This window comes from Podarcis vaucheri (assembly GCF_965113315.1).
Source record: "Podarcis vaucheri genome assembly, chromosome: 17".
In the NCBI taxonomy this organism is placed as follows: Eukaryota; Metazoa; Chordata; class Lepidosauria; order Squamata; family Lacertidae; genus Podarcis; species Podarcis vaucheri.
The window spans coordinates 19,308,223-19,323,052 of NC_138755.1; the positions used below are offsets into that span (position 1 = coordinate 19,308,223).

At 43.9% G+C, this 14,830-nt stretch overlaps 1 protein-coding gene across 1 annotated transcript in view; it reads left to right on the top strand.

Moving 5' to 3' along the window:
• The window catches only part of TEK (TEK receptor tyrosine kinase), a 48,569-nt gene extending 34,302 nt beyond the window's left edge, over positions 1–14,267 (top strand). Inside the window, exons 14-23 of the mRNA XM_082204597.1 lie at positions 295–461; positions 1,723–1,933; positions 3,006–3,116; positions 5,618–5,808; positions 7,004–7,117; positions 7,760–7,830; positions 10,719–10,759; positions 12,193–12,289; positions 12,918–13,017; positions 13,878–14,267. Of these exons, the coding sequence (XP_082060723.1) occupies positions 295–461; positions 1,723–1,933; positions 3,006–3,116; positions 5,618–5,808; positions 7,004–7,117; positions 7,760–7,830; positions 10,719–10,759; positions 12,193–12,289; positions 12,918–13,017; positions 13,878–13,952 (1,178 nt within the window). The 3' untranslated portion in view covers positions 13,953–14,267. The remainder of the gene's footprint in view (positions 1–294; positions 462–1,722; positions 1,934–3,005; positions 3,117–5,617; positions 5,809–7,003; positions 7,118–7,759; positions 7,831–10,718; positions 10,760–12,192; positions 12,290–12,917; positions 13,018–13,877) is intronic.
• The last annotated feature ends 563 nt before the right edge of the window (positions 14,268–14,830 follow it).

Genomic DNA, 14,830 nt, shown 5'->3' on the forward strand with positions numbered 1-14,830 from the left:
ACACAAGTTAAAGCACTACAGGAAAACTATACTGTCAGGGTGAATGCGCTATTAGGACCCACTTCTGCCAAAATGGATTATAGGCCACGATCCAGAGAACCTAAAGTCCACTGAAGCATGTGAGTGAGTCCCTTAAATCCCTCTGGTTTCATAAAGGCATCTAGCTTTAATTAGCTCGCACCAATATTCCCCTGCCTTTGATTTTATGCCTGTAAAATATGGGTTCTAGTATTTGTCGACTAGGTGCTGAATTCAACTTCTTTTGATTTTTTTATTTTATTTTAATGCATATAGTTCCCACAGTTCCATTTGAGCACAAAGGAGGGAGAATGCTACTGATTGCTATCTTGGGCTCTGCAGGGATGACCTGCCTGACAATCCTGCTGGCCTTTTTCATCATGCTACAGCTAAAGCGTGCAAACTTCCAGCGGCGAATGGCCCAGGCCTTCCAAAACGTGGTTGTAAGTCCTTCAGTTTTCCTTGAGGATAGATCTGCGAATGAGGCATTAAGCGAAGAGTACACGTGGGTGGCACTGTGGTCTAAACCACAGAGCCTAGGGCTTGCTGATCAGAAGGTTGGCGGTTCAAATCCCTGCGATGGGGTGAGCTCCCGTTGCTCGGTCCCAGCTCCTGCCAACCTAGCAGTTCGAAAGCACACAGTGCAAGTAGATAAATAGGTACCACTCCAGCGGGAATGTAAATGGCATTTCCGTGCACTGCTCTGGTTCGCCAGAAGCGGCTTAGTCATGCTGGCCACATGATTTGATTCCCTCCCTCCCTCTCTTTCTTTTTTCTTTTCCTTCTCCTCCTGCGATGAGGCTACATTTTAATATTTTAATGTTCCATTATTTTAATGTTGTATTTTATTTTTGTTTTTAAGTTGTAATCATTCATCTTGTTTTTATTATTGCTTGTAAGCCGCTCTGAGCCTGGCCTTGGCTGGGGAGGGTGGGGGTATAAATCAAAAAATATTATTATTATTATTATTATTATTATTATTATTATGACCCGAAAGCCATCTGCGGACATACACCAGCTCCCTCGGCCCATAGAGCAAGATGAGCCCGCAACCCCAGAGTCGTTCGCAACTGGACCTAATGGTCAGGGATACTTTTACCCCTTTCAAATACAGTTTGATGAGCGTTTCCCGTTTCAAACTGGTTAATCTTAAAGGTGTCACACAGAACTGTCATCACGGGACTCCCAAAATGGGAAATGATTATTCCCCTCCCCTAAACATTCCTGTATCGAAATTGATTTTGCTTGTAACTTTCTTAAAACCTTGATTGTCACCCTAAGTGGTGATACTTTACAAAAACCAAACCCACTGCCAGATCACCAGATGGGTGGGCTGTGCCTGGTAAAAATTAGGAGGAATTATACCAATTCATGCAGATATAATGTAAGCAACCAGATATAACAGGATTATATCCTGCAATGCAAGTTCATATTCCCCCTGGAAAATCTGTGCCTACTTTCCTTCGGTCAGTTAAATTGACTATATGTTTATGGGTGCTTTTAAGCCAAGGAAAACTTATTCTGCTGCACACCGATACAAGTGTTGTTGTTTTTTAACTCATTTTAGAGAAACTTCATCTTCACAGAACAACACCACTTCTCACAACAAGATTACATAAATATGCTTTTAATGCATCCCGTTCTGAGTTGTTATCTTCTTATGTACCAGCCACTAAATAGTGTTTGCCTAACTTTTCCCTCCAGAGAGATGAGCCGGCTGTGCAGTTCAATTCAGGAACTCTTACTCTGAGCCGGAAAGCCAAAAATAGCCCAGAACCCACAATCTACCCAGTTTTGGAGTGGAATGACATCAAATTTCAGGATGTGATTGGAGAAGGCAACTTTGGCCAAGTTCTCAAAGCACGAATCAAGAAGGATGGCTTGCGAATGGATGCAGCCATTAAAAGGATGAAGGGTGAGTCTTTGCGGGAGCCTTTTAAGGCAGCAAATCTGTAGGAGAGATTTGCAGGTTGCTAATACCTGGCCTCGAATCATGGTCTTTTAAATGTTGGCTTAACAGGCCAACCGTATTATATGCAAAAGCATGAGCCTGGATGCAGTTCTTTTTTTAAAAAGTGGGAATGAGCAGAGAAGCAGTAGGGTCAGGATCTGTCTTTGTTTTTGTTTTTTAGGACAATTTATTAATTTTCCAAAAAGATAACATCAAAAATAAACATAAAACAACAATATATAAAGGAAAAGAAAAAAACCATCATAATAAAAAAAATTAAACCATAATTTTTGCTTGACTTTCCTCCCCTCCCCCTCTTAGTTTCATTGTTTAATAATTGTTCATGCACGTTCATGCAAAATAATCCATTTTTTAGACCTTGTTCATCTTAATACAAGTGAGTTTTTAAAAGTTACACTAACGTAAAAATCTATACACAAAGCTTTAAAAGTGGGCATGAAACCTTTACCCCCTTTTTTATTATTCAAAGTCCTCTTTCTGTCTGTAGGGTCAGGATCTGCTTAACCATTTCCCTGTGAGGATATGGTTTGACATAGCGGGCTCGCCAACAGCTGAAAATCCGCATTTTCCAAATACGTTTTGTCCATCGTTAATGGGAAAGCAAATTTAGACTTAAGAAAAATCAACATGCCACCATTTCAGCAGGAACATCATATGGTTCTCCCCCCCAAAAAAATAAAACAATGGAAGGTGCAAGTAACATACTGTACAAGGAGGATCAAGGGAGAGTGTGGATGAGCCCAGCGTCAAACAATTCTTATCCCACACTTTCTAGCGAATCTTCCCCATCACTTTCCTTACTGTAGGAAGTCCACTTGGGGAGAGGGGTATTGTGCAAGAGATTTGAACTTCCGGGCATGTGATCAAATCTCACCTGGAATAACATTAAAAAAAAAAAAATATTATGACGTACAGTTTTGTGGGCTAAAGCCCATTTCATCAGGTGCATTAATTAAACACATGGTAAAGATTGTAGGAGTAACTGATGCACAGCACTCTCTTTTTTAATTTGCAGAATATGCCTCCAAGGATGATCACAGAGATTTTGCTGGGGAACTGGAAGTACTTTGTAAACTTGGACATCACCCCAACATCATAAACCTTTTGGGAGCATGCGAACACCGAGGTACAATGCTTTTCTTTTTCAGTTTTGTTAAGAGTTTAACATACAAGACAATAAAAACCCAACTAGTTTAAAAATGATTTTAAAAATACCGAAAAAGTAGTAGGATAAAAGAGGGAAAGAGAAAAGGAAGAAAAAGGGGGAAAGAGAGAAATAAAACAACAACAACAATCACAATTATATTTTAATTTTCAATCTACATTCTGAATCTTCCCAGCTCTCACCTGCTACAATGCTTCTCTGTAGGTGTTTGTTTTAAAGTTCTGTGGCTACAATTGTTTTAAAACATATTCAAAATAAGATCAGCTGGAATTTGTGCACAGGTTAACACGTTGCACAATTTTTAAAACACGAAAAGGCACACACACGCACACACACGCACACACACACACACACATTCCTGTTTGATGATGTGCTTCAGTCACCACACACACACACACACACACACACACACACACACAGAGAGAGAGAGGCATCTCTTCCAGAATATGAAAGCACAGATTTTCGAGAAGAATCCTTTCTCTCTGGTGAGGACTCAAAAACTGTCACTTGCCAAAGTAGAAAAGGCTTTTTCTCAATCAGTTGTGCTTCTGAGAGTGGCGAGATGCATAGCATATACACCTCTGATGCAGAGTGCCTTGGGTGGGCAGGATCATGTGGAACAAGGCAGTCCTCCAGATATCCTGGCCTCAAGCCTTTGACGGCTTTGTAAGAAAGAAGCATCCCTTTGGATCCTGCCAAGAAATGAACTGGGAGTGTTGCTGCTTTTTGCCCTGTTTTAAAGTTTCAGCCAGTGCAGGTTAAAAAAAAGAGTAAAGGTAAAGGACCCCTGGATGGTTAAGTCCAGTCAAAGGTGACAATGGGGTTGCGGCGCTCATCTCGCTTTCAGGCCGAGGGAGCTGGCATTTGTCCACAGACAGCTTTCTGGCTCATGTGGCCAGCAGGACTAAACTACTTCCGGCACTACACCGCTTCTGGCGCAACGGGACACTGTGAAGGAAACCAGAGCACATGGAAATGCCATTTACCTTCCCATTTCAGCGGTACCTATTTATCTACTTGCACTGGCATGCTTTCGAACTGCTAGGTTGGCAGGAGCTGGGACAGAGCAACGGGAGCACACCCCATTGTACGGATTCAAACCACTGACCTTCTGATCAGCAAGCCTGAGAGGCTCAGTGGTTTAGACCACAGCGCCACCCGTGTCCTTTCAGCCAGTACAAAGTGGGATTGGCTCACTTCTACAGTTGTGGGCCACTGGAGGTACATTTCTCCAGTGCTCCGACATCTGCACTGACTCCCTGTTCCAATGTGAGCACAGGCTGTCTTGGCTGCCTCAGGATTAGCACTTGGAGAATTAGTTGCATTTAATACCTGGGGTGGGGAATCTGCTAGGTTCCTACTCCCATCATCCCCCAGCCGGCATGGCCAACAACATGGGTTGACAAGAGTGGCACTGCCCTACCTCTGTTATAAAAGATGGAAGATCATCTCCCAGAGTAGAATCTGAGTCAAGAAGACTTGACTTGCTTTTCCATTTGCTCAGTACATACTGGATACAGTAGTACTTTGATTCTCAAACTTAATCCATTTCGGAAGTCCATTCCAAAACCAAAGCGTTCCAAAACCAAGGCGTGCTTTCCCGTAGAAAGTAATGCAAAACGGACCAATCTGTTCCAAACTTTTAAAAACAACCCCCAAAACAGCAATTCAACATGAATTTTACTATCTAACAAGACCACTGATCCATAAAATGAAAGCAATAATCAATGTACTTTACTATAAAATAAATAAAATGGTATTGTAGATGATAAAAATATATATTTAATTTTTTTCTTACCTGCACTGATGATAGTCATTGTTTGGATGGGGGGCTTTTATCCATTTCCACAGTCACACAATCAATCAATCAATCCATCCATCCATCCATCAAACAGTAGCTGAACTGGGCTCCACACAGTCACAGAAACAAATTAACCGAAAAAGCCTCAAAAACAAAAAACACATAGTAAATAGCAAAAACAAAAACACCAAATATAAGCTCCAAATATCACCTCAGAACACTGAAATCAGAAATGGAAGGCTTGAATTACAATGGGAGGACACAAATTAGCAGCACGACAGTAAAAACAGAAGCTCAGGACTCAAAACGGAGCACGTTCAGCTTCCGGGGGAAAGTTCGAAAACTGGAACACCTACTTCCGGTTTTGCAGCGTTCGGGTTCCAAGTTGTTCAAAAACCGAGGTACCACTGTATTGGAAACACTGAAGGCAAGAGAAGTTGTGGGTAGGATAGGATTTGCATTAGAGTCTTTCATCCTGCAGGGATAGCATAGAGAGAACTGGCAATCTTTGGTCAGCTTCATTTGGGGCTGGGGTGAGGAGGGGGGAAATGCTCTGGGCCCCCCCCAAACCCTTCAAGAAGCCCTGCCCCCAAGACTCCTAAATTTGGAAGGCCAACATTTTCCGCACAGGCTCTCTGAACTCCTCGCTGTTTTATGCCAGGGTACCTCTACCTCGCCATTGAATATGCTCCCCACGGAAACCTGCTAGACTTCTTGAGGAAGAGCAGGGTCTTAGAGACCGACCCGGCCTTTGCCATTGCCAACAGCACAGCCTCCACACTCTCCTCGCAGCAGCTACTGCACTTTGCAGCGGATGTGGCCCGAGGGATGGACTACCTGAGTCAAAAACAGGTAGGCTGCTTTGTTTCATTTTGCTGATGCAAGTTATTCACTGAGTCTTCCACTAGGGTTGCCACCCATCTTGTGTAATATTTCAATGTAAAAATGCTATCATGGAATCGATATAGGATACAGTTTTGCTGATTCTCCCTCTGTCTCTTTGCCCCATACTCTCCAACACTTTGAAGCTCAAATCCAGGACGCCATCTTGCTGGGGTTTTTTGTCGCAAGAACATGGTGCCCATTTTGCACCGTGCTCCCCACACTCGAAAAAAAGTGCTTTTTAATGCACAGCACCCACAAATGTGACTTGGGGGGCACTGCATGAATTCACATGCGGGGGGGGACACTTTTTGAGGCAGGGAATTGTGCCACGAAATCGCCTGAGATCATGGGAACCCAAACGGCCAACGTGCTCTTGCAATAAAAAATGGGTTGTCCCAGTCTGGGACACTAGCAAGGTATGCAGTCCCCCACCCCATTCTGCCCTGTATTTTGCCAGACCAAAAGTAGCAACCCTAACAGTGACAGGGGTGGGGAAGTCCGTTGACCTACTTCCTAGGTGCAGTTATGCTGTGGGGCACAGTCACCTCCCGCCAGAGCCCCCCAACGGGAACTGCTTGGCTGGTGGATTCCTGGCTCCCCTCTGACGGCCGGGGAGATCGAATACTGCCTGCCTGCCTAATTGGCCAATCACACACAGGCGTATGAATTGTAAGCTGGAGGAAGGGAGGATCTGACTGAGCCTGCAAGTTTTACTCAAGTCTGGCCCCCCTGCATTTGAATGGCCTGCCTCTTCCCCTACAACAGGCATAGGCAAACTTGGCCCTCCAGATGTTTTGGGACTACAACTCCCATCATCCTTAGCTAACAGGAGCAGTGGACAGGGATGATGGGAATTGTAGTCTCAAAATATCTGGAGGGCTGAGTTTGCCTATGCCTGCCCTACAACAACCACACCTCTCATCATGCCTGACCATTGGCCAAGCTGTCTAGTGGGAGTTCAGCAATATTTGAAGGGCAATATTTGGAGGGCTACAGGTTCTGCGATCTCATAATTACCAGCCAAAAGCCCGTGAAGTATGCACAAGGCTTAAGTTGCAATCAGCCTTTGCAATGTGTGGTGCAAAGGCATCAGAAAGATAGGACAAACATTTTCTATTTTGGGAAGAGAGAGAAAAAGCAATAATGTTTTTGTTTCCTTTAGTTTATCCACCGGGATCTGGCAGCAAGGAACATCTTGGTTGGAGAAAACTATGTTGCGAAAATAGCAGATTTTGGACTGTCTAGAGGCCAAGAGGTTTATGTTAAAAAGACAATGGTAAGACCAAAATAAATGTGTCAGCTATGTTTCTTGCGCAGAGGTAACAACTGCCCTTTGATATTACCTGTAAAAAAATTAAATTCCTCTTCAGAAGCAGCAGAAATTAAAAAATGGAGCTTCCTATAACATCTGAGAGGACAAAGGCCACAGTCCTGTTGAAACCACTGGGACTTAACCCCAAAGTCTAATTATTTAGGACTGGGACATTGGACAGTTAAGGGGGAAGTTTTCAGCTTTTGTTATTTGTAGATTTCACCCATTAAGAGTTGGAGAACCAGATGCTACAAGTGAGAAAAGTTGAGATGAGTTTTGCATTTCCACAAACCTCAGAGTTCATCAAGGCAGGAGCAAGATCAAAATGCAAACTTCATAATGTACAGATTTGAAAACCTTCACCAGTGCCACTCTAGATGCATCCCTGGTTCTCTCGGGTGTGGGGGAACAACAACAAATGAACAAACAACACGGGGGAAGTATCCATCAATTTAAGGGCAGGGAGCCAGTCTGCAAAGGGCTGTTTACAAAGAGGTCTAACTATCGAAATGAAGGGGAAAGCCATTCTGGGTGAGGGGACTCTGGTAATGCTTCAGAACTGAACTGTTGTGAGAGACTAACACCATTCCAAATTCATTGTTATAGGGAAGGCTTCCAGTGCGATGGATGGCGATTGAGTCCCTAAATTACAGTGTGTATACCTCAAACAGTGATGTGTAAGTGACTCTCTATGTAGTTTCTGACTCTGTAATGCTAGGATTTAAAGTGACCTTTAGTAATGCAGATGCATTGGAAAGGTGGGATAAAAATTCTTAAATAGATTTGTAACAATACAGTGGTACCTCAGTGTAATGGATTTAGGGGTTGCTCGTGCGTAAGTTGCCGCCACTGCTGGCGAGGTTACCTGGTTAAACCCTTTCTGACTGAACAGCCTCCGGCATCGTGACTGTCTCAGTCGCTGGCAGAATCCGTCAGTGGGCGTTTCTTGAATCTTTTCCAGCATAAAAGTTGTTTGACGCCAAGTCTCCTCCTACTCTCCCTGCGCGGGAAGTCTTCTGCCCGTACTCTCTCCGCTGGTCTCCGGCGAGGAGTCTTGGAGCCTCCTCTCCGATTCCCCCATCTGCCCCCCTTCTCCACTGGTGTTACGCTGATTTCCTTCCCCAGCAGATGGGCTGCCTCTCTCCCTACTGGGACCCTCTCCTGCATCCCTCTGGAGCCTTCCCTCCGCCTCTAGCTCCGATGGCAGTTCCCTGACACTCAGGTTAAGTACTTAATTCGTTCCGGAGGTCCGTACTTAACCTGAAACTGTTCTTAACCTGAAGCACCACTTTAGCTAATGGGGCCTCCTGCTCAGGGACGCGGACTTAGAAAAAATATTGGGGGGGCCCGGGAAAGCTCATGAATAATAAATAAGCTCATGAATATGCAAATAAAGTGGCTCCGGCCCTAAATAGGGCAAGCCACGCCCCCCCAGCCAGCCGATTGGCTGGCTGGGAGGTGTGGCCAGTCGGGATTCCCCTGTTCTCGCGGGATTTCCGGCAGTGCCTTGGCAGTTGCGGTGGTGCTGCGAAGCAGCGAGGCAGGAGCCCCCGCCATTAGGGCGCGCGGCTGGCTGGCTGGCTGGCGAAGGAGCAGGTGGGGAGGAGGCGGGGGACGGCGGCGGCGCTCTGCTGGAAGGGCGCCCGAGATTATTGGGGGGGTGAGCCCCCCCAAAAATTTTTTTGAGGGGGCTCGAGCCCCCTCAAGCCCCATGGAGTCGGCGCCTATGCTCCTGCTGCCGCTGCGCTGCCGGAGCACAATTTCTGTTCTCATCCTTAAGCAAAGTTCTTAACCTGAAGCACTATTTCTGGGTTAGCGGAGTCTGTAACCTGAAGCGTATGTAACCTTGGGCTAAGAACTTACCGTATTTTTTGCACTATAAGACACACTTTTCCCCTCCTAAAAAGTAAGGGGAAATGTGTGTGTGTGTCTTATGGAGCGAATGCAGGCTTCGTGTTACTTCTGCTGAAGAGGGATAGATCCCTCTTGCTCTCCTGGCTTCAGGGATAGCCTCCCGAAGCCTCCTGAGCAGAGCTTCACCCTGGTATGGCTCCCCTTCATCACATACACAGCCCAACAAGACAAAGACAAGAATCCACCAACAACATACGAATCAGTATGGCTAACCCAATTCAAAAACACACACACACCCCACTCACACACGAAAACAAAGTTCAGCACAGCCAATCATGAACAAACAACCGCACCCTAGGCCAACCACAATTTCTCTCACCACCAAAGGAACACAAGCGAATAGCAAAGAGAACCCACACATACATTAAGCAAAATAGAAATATCACCTCCCTACCCCATCCCTACCCACCATGGCCCCCTCCACCTCTTCTCCCCTTTTTTCTTCCTAATGTAACCCTAATGTCTCAACAAATGAAACTGACCTATGGAAAATGTAACTTGAAAAAAGAGACATACCTTTGTACACCAAGAAAACTTTAATAAAATGTTTAAAAATAATAATAATCTGCCTTCCATGGAATTCAAAATTGCAATAGAATGCAATTTTTTAAAAAATAAATATGGATATTTAATGCGGACATGCCTCAGGTCACCCGATTGAAGCTTGGGGACCACTGGCAGCCCACAAACCACAGTTTGGGAAGCCCTGTGTTAGAGGTTTTAAGCAGAGGCTGGTTGACAGGTCTATCTAAGATGCTGTAGCAATGGATTTTCTCCATTAGTGGATTAGAGGACCCTTGATGGAGAGGTCCTGTCGTGGTCTAGCATATGATGCAAATGGGAACAGTGGTTATATTCCAGTGGTTACCTGGACATTCCATTGACTTAGCTGGGACCAACTACCATTGGTCTCCTTCTCTAAGATAGCATACAATATTTGTCAACCCTCACGCTGACAAGACTAGACAGCCAATGCAATCCCAAGTGGTTTTCAGAGCAGTAGTTGAGCCTTAAACGCCATGCAAGTTCTCTGTATCAGCATGTTTAGAGCAAGGCAAAGGTTTTACATTTTAAGAAGCGATTGTCCAATTGTGTCCTTTTATTTCTATTACTTCCGCTTCATTTCTTTTAAAATAGATGCGTTCATGCCAGTTTAACTTGAAAAACACCAACTTATTTTCAAGCACATGGAGGTTTATTTCTGATTCTGTATTTAGTTGTCTTCTTCATAATAAAAATAGGGAAGGGGGAGGCAAAATGAATGTTTTTTGTAATGGCGCATGTATCTTGGACCTGATTTTAGCTATAATAATTATAGGTGTGTGCCTGTTTATCTAGCACTAGATATTTTATAATACCCAGTCCTATATACAGTGGTACCTTGGTTTGCAACCATAATCTGTTCCAGAAGTCCGTTTGTAAAACAAAACAGGTTGTAACCCAAGGCTTGCTTTCGCCAATGGGGCCTCCAAAAAAAATTGTTTGTAATAAAAAAAATGGGTTGTAATCCAAAAAAAAAAAGGTTGCAAACCGGGACACGCACTTCCGGGTTTGATGTGTTTGTAATCCAAAACGTATGCAAACCAAGTCGTATGCAAACCAAGGTACCACTGTACAAGTGTTACAGCTTTTCTTTTTATTCTTTTCATAGGTGGTCATATGGCGTGCTATTATGGGAAATAGTTAGCTTAGGTAAGTAATGTGTGTGCTTTTAGCATTAGTATTTTGGTTAAGAATATGAGAACAACATAGCTGGATCAGACCAAGGGTCCATTTTGTCCATTGCAGTAATTTCTTAGCTTATATCCAGCAACTGTTCTTTAAAGATACTCTGCCTTTGAACATGGAGATTCAATTTAGCTAGAATCGATCTGGCATTGATTGACCTCTTCACTATGAAAGCCAGCAGGTCTTGGTACGTTTGAAAGGGTGAAACTTTATCATGCCAAAATGCAAGAAGCCCCAACTGTATTGGCATTCTGCTAGCTTTTGAAGACACTCCTGTTTAGACAGGCACTACCTGGAGCTCTCTACCCGAGTCTCTCCTATTTTAATTGCTGTGTTGTTTTAATTATGGACTTTCATAATGTTTGTGTAATTGGTTTTTATACTTGTAAACCACTAAGAAGTCTGTGAGTACTATGTAAATTCTTCATAACACAGCTAAAGCCCTTTGTGAGAGCCCTCAGCCATATATGATTGACAAAGTATAATATGCAATGACAAAATGATACAAATCAGTCATAATTCAAATCCATCAAACCTCAGTACCACCACTATCTCTGGGGGCAAGGAGTTCTGTAAGCAGATCATGTATTGTGCAAAGTGTTTTCTTTGGTCAGCTCTGAAGCTACTGGGTGACCCTGATTGGCTTAACCCACAACTACCTATAGTATTTTTACCAAACACTGACAAGCCTTCATACATAGCTACTGGGCTTGGTGCAACAGTTTTTTAGACCTTGCCTAATTACCTGTCATGGTTTCACTGCTGATAACTGTCACGGTCCAGTTCACGGGCAATCAAAGTCCCGGCTGGGGGCATCAGGACCGGGGCAAGATGGCGGGGGTGGGAGCAGGAACTGGAGTCCAGAAGCCAGGAATCAGGAAGAAAGGAGTCCGAGGGTCAGAGAGCCAGGAGTCACAAAGTCAGGGGTCCGAGGATCAAGAAGCAAGGAGTCAAGGAACCAAGCGAAGCAAGGCAGGGAATGTGTTGCTGTGGCAAAGAGCTGAAGGGAAAATGCTGACCTTATATCCCTTCCCAGCTCTTGCCACCAGGTGCTGTGAGTTACCAATCGGCCTCACCTTTGTGGCCGCGCCTTGCCTCTTCAGAACAAACTTAGGAAGGCCCCAGGCCTGCAAAGTCCTACTGGTCACAGGGCCTGGCTCCTGCACGCACTCCTGACAATAATACTGTACTGGCCTGAATATAAGCCTCACTTTCCCCCCAATTTCTGACCGTGAAGTTGAAGTGCGGCTTATATTTGGGACCTTACGGTATGCAGCCAGGAGCACAGGGCAAACAGCGCCAGGAGTGTGGCAAAGCGGCGCCCACCCTGTGCATAGTCCTCCGTCCTCTCCCCCAAGCATCCTTAGGACACTGACCTGTTGAATCTTCTGTTCTAGGAGGGACACCATATTGTGGGATGACTTGTGCAGAACTGTATGAGAAACTACCCCAAGGGTACAGACTGGAGAAGCCTCTCAACTGTGATGATGAGGTGTAAGTAACTCAGTCTCACTGAATGCCCTTTTCCCCTATGCCCTCTTTGGCTGACGACCTCTCTTAGAAAATGCATCTGTCATTGACGGGTGTTGAATATGGGGCAATTTGCTTCTGGTAAGTTAGGAGATGACTCCTAGAATTAATTATACTTTGACCAATTTAGTTTGGAAAGCAGAAGGAAGTTGCTAACCATGAAATAAGTTGAAGTTCTAGAGTGATTACCCTGGAGCAGAAACCACAATTTCATCTGTCAATTGGCCCTATAAAAATTGATTGTGTAAGAAATGCTTTGCTGTTTTGATAATCTCTCACTTAGGTCAAGAGAAAGCTTCGCTCCTTTCCCTACACACACCTGACCTGCTGTTTCTCTTGCTTTAAGCCCTGTTGAAATGAATTGTGAGGGGTTTTTTTTACATCTTCCTTTAATAACAAGACCGTTTGTCCAGGAAAACCTCCCCCTGCCTCTTCCATTTGTGTTTCTACTCCAGGGACATTGGAAAGCCTGACTTTTCTGCTTTTTGCTATCACAATCATCGCCTCCCGTTTTTATATTTTGGGCTGCTTGCTGCGCATTTGTAATGGCTGCTTGCTGCGCTGTAATGATGTTCTTCTTCTTCTTCTTCAGTTATGACCTAATGAGACAATGCTGGCGAGAAAAACCTTACGAGAGGCCATCATTTGCCCAAATACTTGTATCACTGAACAGAATGTTGGAAGAAAGAAAGGTAAAAGATGATCACAGTTGTCAGGTTGGGGTCAAAAAAGTATTACCAGCTCACGAGTTTGCTTGGTTGCCACTGTAAATCGTTCCCCTCTGGTCAGCTCCCGTCCCACGTGAAAACTTTGCATGTGTTTGTTTGGCCGTATTCACATATGATTCTTCGCATAAAATGTGATGAGTTATTTGGGTGTACAGTCGTACCTTGGTTGTTGAATGCCTTGTGACTCAAACGTTTTGGCTCCCGAACGCCGCAAGCCCAGAGGTGAGTATTCTGGTTTGTGAACGTTTTTTGGAACCCGAATGTCTGAAGCAGCTTCCAGTTGAGTGCAGGAAGCTCCTGCAGCCAATCGGAAGCTGCGCCTTGGTTTTCAGATTCCATTCAAAAACCAAAGTATGACTGTACCTAGGAGTTGCTGTACATCACCAGGTTTTAAAGGAGACTTTTGTCAGGTGGTCTAACCACTGGTCTGCAGCTAATAGGTTATGTCCTGACATAGGAGGGTCTGATCAGCAGGAGCATCAACAGTATCTTTTAAAAATAGGTTTGTTTTTTTAAGAGAAAGAGAAAGCATCAACTAGGGCTAGGATACCTGCCACCTGACAATTGTTGTTGTAGTCCACAATCAGGGTTGATGCAACTTGTTAACCAAACAGCAGCTGAAGGTCCTGCAGTTCTGGCATAAACTGGTAGCCTAAAACTGTATTCGAGTCCTGTGACCAGTGCAGCTCTTTGTGACGTATTAGGGATAAAAGGACACGATTTGGGCTTGGGAGCTGGATGTTATCTGCAACAGAGAAAATTTCTATGTGCTGCTGAGGGCAAAGAGAAAATATTGAGCCTATTCTTCTTAATTGTAATTCCAGACTTATGTGAATACAACCCTGTATGAGAAGTTTACCTATGCAGGCATTGACTGTTCTGCGGAAGAAGCTGCTTGAGATGGAAAATCTTCAGTTATTTATCGTTTTGAGCAACCTCAAAGAAAGATGAAATGTGCTGATGTACAAAACTGCATAGAACGCTTTCTGTACAATACCTTCTTAGCTATATACACACTTTTTGAGTGAGTCCTGAATCAGTATGCTGTAGGAATGTGTATGTATGTGTGTACATAGGTATGTTTGTGTGTTTATGTGTATTGTGTGCATGTGCACTATATATATCTATATATATCTTTTGTCTGCCTATACATGCACTCACACACACGTACACTTTTTGGGAAAGTGACTGAAATAAATACATTTTACATTTCATAGACTGTTGTGTATTTCCCCCCCCTATAATGTTGGAATTTACTGCAAGCAACATAGTCACACTGCATACTTAAATCTCCGCCAATCCTGTGAGCCACTGCAAGCAAAACACAAAACACGGTAGGAATGTAAAGGAGACAGTGATTTGTCATGTATATTTGTGTCGTAGTATGCGGTGTTCTTTCTGCACCATATTCTCAAATATTGTATATTTGCTTATTTTCTTATCAAATTTATATCATGTCCCTCCTCCTGAAGGAGTCCAGCGTGGCACACACATGAATAAGAAAAAAACCCATTTAAACTTCTAAAAACAGTTTACAACTGCTTTAAAAGAATCATAGGTTATTTCAGGATTAGCCTTTAACAGACTTTTTAGCCATCAAATATATGGGCTGAACAGGAATGTTTTTAGATTCTTCCTAAAGGTTAGTAAGAGTCTTGCTCCAATCCAGCTTGGATGATCCAGTGTTGCTCTCCTAGGCTCATTGGACTAACTAGCTAAATATTTTAAGTAGTGCTGTATGCTCATCTCAAGCTGATATATACAACTGAGAACTGGA